Below are 9,299 nucleotides of genomic sequence, written 5' to 3' on the forward strand. Positions count from 1 at the left end.
TACATACTGATGTGTGCGGTCCAATGAGTGTTGAGGCTCGCGATGGCTATCGTTATGTTCTCACCCTCACTGATGACTTGAGTAGATATGGGTATGTCTACTTAATGAAACACAAGCCTGAGACCTTTGAAAAGTTCAAGGAATTTCAGAGTGAGGTTGAGAATCAACGTGACAGGAAAATAAAGTTCTTGCGATCAGATCGTGGGGGAGAATACTTGAGTCACGAATTTGGCACGCACTTAAGGAAATGTGGAATAGTTTCATAACTCACGCCGCCTGGAACACCTCAGCGTAATGGTGTGTCCGAACGTCGTAATCGCACTCTATTGGATATGGTGTGATCTATGATGTCTCTTACCGATCTACCGCTGTCATTTTGGGGCTATACTTTAGAGACTGTCGCATTCATTTTAAATAGGGCTCCGTCGAAATCCGTTGAGAAGACACCGTATGAATTATGGTTTGGGAAGAAACCTAAGCTGTCGTTTCTAAAAGTTTTGGGATGCGATGCTTATGTCAAGAAACTTCAACCTGAAAAGCTCGAACCCAAGTTGGAAAAATGCGTCTTCATAGGATACCCTAAAGAAACTATTGGGTATACCTTCTACCTCAGATTCGAAGGCAAGATCTTTGTTTCCAAGAATGGATCCTTTCTAGAGAAAGAGTTTCTCTCGAAAGAAGTAAGTGGGAGGAAAGTAGAACTTGATGAAGTATTACCTCTTGAATCAGAAAGTGGCGCAACTCAAGAAAATGTTCCTGAGGTGCCTGCACCGACTAGAGAGGAAGTTAATGATGATGATCATGAAACTTCAGATCAAGTTGCTACTGAACTTCGTAGGTCCACAAGGACACGTTCCGCACCAAAGTGGTATGGCAACCCTGTCTTGGAAATCATGTTGTTAGACAACGGTGAACCTTCGAACTATGAGGAAGCGATGGCGGGCCCAGATTCCGACAAATGGCTGGAAGCCATGAAATCCGAGATAGGATCCATGTATGAAAACGAAGTATGGACTTTGACTGACTTGCCCGATGATCGGCGAGCCATAGAAAATAAATGGATCTTTAAGAAGAAGACAGACACGGATGGTAATGTAACTATCTATAAAGCTCGGCTTGTCGCTAAGGGTTATCGACAAGTTCAAGGGGTTGACTACGATGAGACTTCCTCACCCGTAGTGAAGCTAAAGTCCGTCCGAATCATGTTAGCAATTGCCGCATTCTATGATTATGAGATATGGCAAATGGACGTCAAAACGGCATTCCTTAATGGTTTCCTTAAGGAAGAATTGTATATGATGCAGCCGGAAGGTTTTGTCGATCCTAAGAATGCTGACAAGGTGTGCAAGCTCCAACGCTCGATCTATGGGCTGGTGCAAGCATCTCGGAGTTGGAACATTCGTTTTGATGAGATGATCAAAGCGTTTGGGTTTACGCAGACTTATGGAGAAGTCTGCATTTACAAGAAAGTGAGTGGGAGCTCTGTAGCATTTCTCATATTGTATGTGGATGACATACTGTTGATGGGAAATGATATAGAATTCTTGGAAAGCATAAAGGCCTACTTGAACAAGTGTTTTTCAATGAAGGATCTTGGAGAAGCTGCTTACATATTAGGTATCAAGATCTATAGAGATAGATCGAGACGCCTCATTGGTCTTTCACAGAGTACGTACCTTGACAAGATATTGAAGAAGTTCAATATGGATCAGTCAAAGAAGGGGTTCTTGCCTGTGTTGCAAGGTACGAGATTGAGCACGGTTCAATGCCTGACCACGGTAGAAGATAAAGAAAAGATGAGTGCCGTCCCCTATGCGTCGGCCATAGGGTCTATCATATATGCTATGCTGTGTACCAGACCTGATATAAACCTTGCCGTAAGTTTGGTAGGAAGGTACCAAAGTAATCCCGGCATGGAACACTGGACAACGATCAAGAATATCCTGAGGTACCTGAAGAGGACTAAAGATATGTTTCTCGTTTATGGACGTGACGAAGAGCTCGTCGTAAAGGGTTACGTCGAAGCTAGCTTCGACACAGATCTGGATGACTCTAATTCACAAACCGGATACGTGTATATTTTGAATGGTGGGGCAGTAAGCTGGTGCAGTTACAAGCAAAGCGTTGTGGCGGGATCTACATGTGAAGCAGAGTACATGGCAGCCTCGGAGGCAACACAAGAAGCAATCTGGATGAAGGAGTTCATTACCGACCTAGGAGTCATTCCCAATGCGTCGGGCCCGATGACTCTCTTCTGTGACAACACTGGAGCTATTGCCCTTGCCAAGGAGCCCAGGTTTCACAGGAAGACCAGGCATATCAAGCGTCGCTTCAACTCCATTCGTGAAAGTGTTCAAAATGGAGACATAGATATTTGTAAAGTACATACGGACCTGAATGTGGCAGATCCGTTGACTAAACCTCTTCCTAGAGCAAAACATGATTAACACCAGAACTCTATGGGTGTTCGATTCATCACAATGTAACTAGATTATTGACTCTAGTGCAAGTGGGAGACTATTGGAAATATGCCCTAGAGGCAATAATAAAATGGTTATTATTATATTTCCTTATCATGATAATTGTCTATTGTTCATGCTATAATTGTGTTATCCGGAAATCATAATACATGTGTGAATACATAGACCACAACACGTCCCTAGTGAGCCTCTAGTTGACTAGCTCGTTGATCAAAAGATAGTCATGATTTCCTGACATGGACATTAGATGTCATTGATAACGGGATCACCTCATTAGGAGAATGATGTGATGGACAGGACCCAATCCTAAGCATAGCTCAAAGATCGTGTAGTTTGTTTGCTAGAGCTTTTCCGAATGTCAAGTATCCATTTCCTTAGACCATGAGATTGTGCAACTCCCGGATACCGTAGGAGTGCTTTGGGTGTGCCAAACGTCACAACGTAACTGGGTGACTTATAAAGGTGCACTACGGGTATCTCCGAAAGTGTTCTGTTGGGTTGGCACGAATCGAGACTGGGATTTGTCACTCCGTATGACGGAGAGGTATCTCTGGGCCCACTCGGTAATGCATCATCATAATGAGCTCAATGTGACCAAGTGGTTGATCACGGGATCATGCATTACGGTACGAGTAAAGTGACTTGCCGGTAACGAGATTGAACGAGGTATTGGGATACCGACAATCGAGTCTCGGGCGAGTAACGTACCGATTGACAAAGGGAATTGTATACGGGATTGATTGAGTCCTCGATATCGTGGTTTATCCGATGAGATCATCGAGTAGCATGTGGGAGCCAACATGGGTATCCAGATCCCGCTGTTGGTTATTGACTGGAGAGTCGTCTCGGTCATGTCTGCGTGTCTCCCGAACCCGTAGGGTCTACACACTTAAGGTTCAGTGACGCTAGGGTTGTAGAGATATTAGTATGCGGTAACCCTAAAGTTGTTCAGAGTCCCAGATGAGATCCCGGACGTCACGAGGAGTTCCGGAATGGTCCCGAGGTGAAGAATTATATATAGGAAGTCCAGTTTCGGTCCACGGAAAGTTTCAGGGGGTCACCGGTATTGTACCGGGACCACCGGAAGGGTCCCGGGGGTCCACGGGGTGGGGCCACCTATCCCGGAGGGCCCCATGGGCTGAAGTGGGAGGGGAACCAGCCCCTGATGGGCTGGTGCGCCCCCCTTGGGCCTTCCCCTGCGCCTAGGGTTGGAAACCCTAGGGGTGGGGGGCGCCCCACTTGGCTTGGGGGGCAAGCCACCTCCTTGGCCGCCGCCCCCTTGGAGATTGGATCCCCTAGGGCAGGCGCCCCCCTAGGGGTCCTATATATAGAGGGGGGAGGGAGGGCAGCCGCACCCTAGCCCCTAACGCCTCCCTATCCCTCCCGTGACACCTCTCCATCTCGCTGAGCTTGGCGAAGCCCTGCCGAGATCACCGTTTTCCACCACCACGCCGTAGTGCTGCTGGAATCTCCATCTCTCTCTTCCCCTTGCTGGATCAAGAAGGAGGAGACGTCTTCCCAACCGTACGTGTGAACGCGGAGGTGTCGTGTTCGGCGCTAGGTCATCGGTGATTTGGATCACGACGAAGTACGACTCCATCAATCCCCTTCTCTTGAACGCTTCCGCTCGCGATCTACAAGGGTATGTAGATGCACTCCCCTTTCCCTCATTGCTAGATAACTCCATAGATTGATCTTGGTGATGCGTAGAAAATTTTAAAATTCTGCTACGTTCCCCAACACTTTCCACATAAACCAGGAGTATGACGAAACTTACCTGGTTTTGAGGACTTGAAGGACCAAATGTCTCCTAAAAATTCTTAAGGGACCAAGTGTATATTTTTGAGGAATTTGAGGGACAAAAACATACTTTTCTCACAACACAATGCTGGTACACAACTCGCCACCCACCATAAGCAAATGGTTGCCATCCGGCTGCTGAATCTTCTCACAAAACGATCCGCCACCTCTTCCAATCTTTACAGCTACTGAATGTTTTTGAGGTATTTGGAGACGGCACAGGGACTATGCTCACAATGTTTCCCATCAGCAATGTAAAACACAAACTACACTGAATCCCCCATCGCGTTGATAGCAGCGTGCCATTTCACAGGGTTAGGGTTATACGGCGGCTTCATGAAAAACACACCATCATCCATGCTCAGGGTGGGAGCAGTGCAAACGAGCTTGTTCAAGGACATCTTCTCGGCCTTGACATCCCACATCTTAGGCAAGATATCATGGCATGCTTCGTCGGCCACCACAACGTCGTCGGTGTCCACGACGAAGCCCTGTTGCCACCCGGAGCAATCGTTGGAAGAAACGAGCATGTTCCACCCCGTGGCCTTCCAACCCTTATCGACCTCACCGCCAATGTAGCAGCAGTCTTCGTCGTTGTCTTCCTGGTGATACTCTACCTCGACGAAACTGATGAGGTCTCCAACGCAGATGACGTCCCGGCACGACCGACCGACGGTTCCCCCAAACCACCGCTCGTTGCGGGGCATCGGCTCCGGCAGCTTGATGAGACGCAACACCGGATCCACCTCGTTGAGCACGTCGCACACCAGAATGCCCCGCCAGAGGTCGACTCAGCCATCGACGTTGCCGAGACGCTGCATCGCAACACAACATCCATGGCTGCGATTGGGGGGGGGTTTGGGGAATCACCTCAACGCACATCACGAGCTGCTTGCGCGACGCCGGTGCCTCAATGGAGCATCACCGGGGCACCGGTGTTGCGATGAAGCATCATCAGGAGCCACTGTGCTTCAATGGAGCATCATCAGCCGGGCGGGGGGGGGGGGGGGGGCACCGGAGTTACAATGAAGCATCACCGAGCCGCCGATGTTTGAATGGTGCATCGCCTTGTCACGGGGGTGTTTCAATGCAGCGCCATCGGGTCATGGGGGTACCGCGACAGAAGGAAGACACGGGTGTTGCGTTGCTGCGAGCATGAGAATGAACGGCTACGTGCAGTAGATCTGACGGCAAGATCAACCGGCTGCAGCCGCCTTTTTTTGTTTTTGTTTTTTTAGATGTTAGCCGTCTGCAACTTTTTTTTTTGAGAAACCGCCGTCTGCATTTCTTTTTTGAGAGCAACTCAGTCGCAAAATCGAAGTGCTCGTCAGGCCCCAGTAATAAGCTTGTTACCCAAAGCCCACCAGCGCGTCTCCACAGGCCCATGCAAACTCTTCCGGAAGAGACCCTGGAGAGTGACGAATTTACCCACTACCCACACTCGCTGACAGAGTCACTGGGACGAGGCGATTCCTCCCACCACCACCAGGCTCCCCCAAATCGCTCGCACCCGCCACTAACCCTAGCGACATCCGCGCTCCCAATCGCTCGGCCTCCCGCCGGAGCCCCAGATCCGCGGCCGCTTCCTCCCGCGCCGGTGGCGACCTTCCCGGATCGGAGCCAAGATGACGGAGTCGATGGTGCGGAACAAGCCGGGGATGGCGAGCGTCAAGGACATGCCGGTGCTGCAGGACGGGCCGCCGCCCGGCGGGTTCGCGCCCGTGCGCTACGCGCGCCGCATCCCCAACAAGGGCCCCAGCGCCATCGCCCTCTTCCTCACCACCTTCGGCGCCTTCTCCTGGGGCATGTACCAGGTCGGGCAGGGGAACAAGGTCCGCCGGTAAGTGCCCGCCTGCCTGCCCTGCACGTCGATCTGTCTCTTCCGTGCGTGTGCCAGTCACCATTTCAATCGAAGCGGGCGCCGGTCGCAGATCGGTCTCGCATGGCTGCTTCCCTTGCCTCCGTCGGATACATTCTCGCGTTAGTTCAATTGAATTGCTGCGGCTGGTTTCGTTTGAAATGTATTTAGATAATTGTAGATCATATCTGGACAATGATGCACTGATATATGGTATTAGTACTTGTACTAGTAGCAACTAGCAAGGACCTGCATTATTAGAAGATGGCATGTTTCTAAGAAATAACTTTATGTTCATATGCAAATGGATGCGTCACATTCCGATTGATATGCCACTTCATCCCTTTGCAGCTGCTCTAAGTTGATGCTATTCAACATACTTTAACATCTAATTAGCTAATTTATGGAGAACATGAATTTAGAAGATTTTATTGATGAGGAGCCAGGCCCAGTCTGCCTGTTGATTCCTTTATAAAGAACTATGAACGATGGGTTCTAGACTTGTAGCATAACTCAGATAATGAATTAGAGTGTCAGAAACCTAATGTGAACATTAATTTGAGCTGACAGTTTTCACTAATGTAGTAACATGGTTGTGCCTAATACAAAAGCGACTGCATTTTTTTAACAGCCGACTTGCATCATTCGCCACCACTCCTCCCTCCTGGCCTCCATGGCATCCACTCGCCTTGACATCATATATCCACCCTTTAGCACCATCTCAATAGCCCTCATTGCGATCTGCGGTGCCCTCACGCATCGTCTCCACCACTGGTCCGATGAAGTCAGTTAAGTCACTGATGCTGGCTCTGCCTTCAGCTTTGCTCCACGGCTACTCCAGCCTGCGTAGCACTCCACCACCGGAACATGGGTCTCAGGGAATCCCACAGTTGACAAATCAGCTTGCCTATGCTGTAGCAATGCCGCTCAATATTTAGATTAAACTGATGTGGTTTTGTGGAAACTATAGCTTATTAATTTTGTAGGTTTGTCTCGTTCATTTTATAAAAAATAAAAATTCCATGCCTCAACCTTGAACTACTACCATAGTACCATGTGAGTCGATTTTCCAGAAAGAGGAGATTGCCCTTGGATATTCATTAATAGAATCAACCGTGCCAGCAGAGGTAGTACAAGAATAATAGTCTGGGAATGTGGTTCAGATGCCATCATCCAGGAGAGACATGCCTAAAGGTCTCATTAGAGCAGCCTTAAACATCAACCAGACTGAGATTACATCGAGATAGGCAAGAATCACAGTACAATTGCGAAGTCATGATCATATCAATAAGTTTATTGCCAGTGCAATGTAGTTGGACCCTCTTCCAGCAATGGAACTCCAAAACCGCCTAAAAGGAAACCTTAAAAATCCTAAACTAATCCTTTTGCCACCTTTGCCTCATTCCAATCGTGGTTTTTACATGACATTGCAGTGGGTCGGATGGGTCTCACATAGTCACATGTAATGCTGTACATCAGCTTGCAATCCCTTCATCTTCGCTATTGGGCAAGCAGCCTTAGACAAAAACCTCAAATTGTCCTCTCCCTACTGCACATCAACGCTACTCAGTGAACCCTTACGATTCCTCTCCCCGAAGTTTCTTTAGTGAAGACGTGTTGCCGTCATCCACCGCTGCCATACCTTACAGCTGCATGATGGTGAGCACGTCACAGTGCATATCTGTGCAAACCAAGTTCAACGTAAGCCTCTTCCTACCTATTTGTTGCTCTAGTTCGCGCCTGTTGGGTGAGGCTTTCAACTGCTAGTTTGGAGAGTTTGAGGTGCGTTTTTGACAGTTTTGGGCTTCGAGATTGATTAATGAGCTCATGCTCAGGCAAAAATTCAAGGTCCAGGGTATTGTTTCCTTCATTCAGCATCTCTGGAATTTAAACTGGTTGATTATTCACATGGTTACTAATGGGCTGCTAGGTTCAGTTAAGAAAATAGATTATGTAGTCATTGCAGCAATTTATGACAATCATCCAGTCTATCTAAACAAGTAAACATCAGTTTTTCCTGATGGATAAACTTTTAAGAAACACAAGCGTAACAACCGGATGTGCATTCCTGTTATGTGTCCTTGCTCTGTATTTGCCGTTAAACATGTGAAGTCTATATCCGTGCTTCATTTTATTTTGTTACGAAATTGTGCTGATTTTCTCTATTTTATTTATGCTGAAATCACCTGGGATCCTTATCTTCTGGTCATGCTTCATTGCTCTTCAATTCATGGTAGTTATTGGTTACGTCAGATCCTTTTATTTGTTTCTGTTATTGCTTTGCAATTATTGGTAGTTATTAGTTACTGTTAGATCCATTTTATTTGTTTCTGTTATTGCTCTGCAATTATTGGTAGTTATTAGTTACTGTCACTCCATTTTATATGTTTCTGTTATTGCTTCTGCAATTCTTGGTAGTCATTAGTTACCGTCACGTCCAACTTTATGTTTCTGACTTTCTGTTAGCTTCAGAGTCTTGAATGCTTGTTAGTACGGGTTGTTTTCCCATCCATGTGTTATTTGTATGTTAGCCTTCATGGTGTGGAATTTTGTGTGCGCAGTGCACTGAAGGAGGAGAAAATCGCTGCCCGTAGTGCTATACTGCCGATGCTCCAAGCTGAAGAGGATGAAAGGTACTTGATCGACAATGTATGCCATTTTCATTCATCCCTATCATCTACCGAAGACATGAGGTCTTTGATTCTCGTGCAGATTTGTCAAAGAATGGAAGAAGTATCTTGAGGAGGAAGCGAGGATCATGAAAAATGTTCCTGGATGGAAAGTCGGTGAGAGCGTGTACAATTCTGGGAAATGGATGCCTCCTGCAACCGGTGAGCTGCGTCCAGAGGTTTGGTAAGGTCCAAGGTCTTGCTTCAGCCCATCGAGGATGGCGTCGTGCCTTGATGGCATGAATAAGGCTTTCAGACCTGGATACCCCGAAATTTGCTACGAGGAATACATACTTGAGCACTCGTCGTGTGTTTCTTCTGTTGACGGAATTTGAATGGCTAATAATTGGACAGAGCAAGCCGGCTTTGGTCTTTATATGAACCATCTTCTTTTGTTGATGTAACGTGTCTTTGTATTGCTACGGCTATTTTGACTCTTGTCTTTCTTTCAGTTGCGGCATTGAACATGGATATACTATTCCTTTTTTGTCA

At 47.3% G+C, this 9,299-nt stretch overlaps 1 protein-coding gene across 1 annotated transcript; it reads left to right on the top strand.

The window, feature by feature from the left end:
- Positions 1–5,708: 5,708 nt before the first annotated feature.
- Positions 5,709–9,299, top strand: LOC125552674 (NADH dehydrogenase [ubiquinone] 1 alpha subcomplex subunit 13-B). The gene is made up of 3 exons (XM_048716305.1): positions 5,709–6,120; positions 8,700–8,771; positions 8,851–9,299. Exons 1-3 carry the CDS (start codon positions 5,906–5,908, stop codon positions 8,993–8,995), a joined length of 432 nt encoding a protein of 143 aa, XP_048572262.1. The 5' UTR covers positions 5,709–5,905; the 3' UTR covers positions 8,996–9,299.

The sequence above is a fragment of the Triticum urartu genome, chromosome 4, assembly GCF_003073215.2.
Source record: "Triticum urartu cultivar G1812 chromosome 4, Tu2.1, whole genome shotgun sequence".
NCBI lineage: Eukaryota > Viridiplantae > Streptophyta > Magnoliopsida > Poales > Poaceae > Triticum > Triticum urartu.

Coding starts and splice junctions, on each gene's coding strand:
- LOC125552674 (XM_048716305.1), top strand. CDS start 5,906: ATGACGGAGTCGATGGTGCGGAACAAGCCGGGGATGGCGAGCGTCAAG. Junction 6,121..8,699: donor CAGGGGAACAAGGTCCGCCG/GTAAGTGCCCGC, acceptor TTGTGTGCGCAG/TGCACTGAAGGAGGAGAAAA. Junction 8,772..8,850: donor CAAGCTGAAGAGGATGAAAG/GTACTTGATCGA, acceptor ATTCTCGTGCAG/ATTTGTCAAAGAATGGAAGA.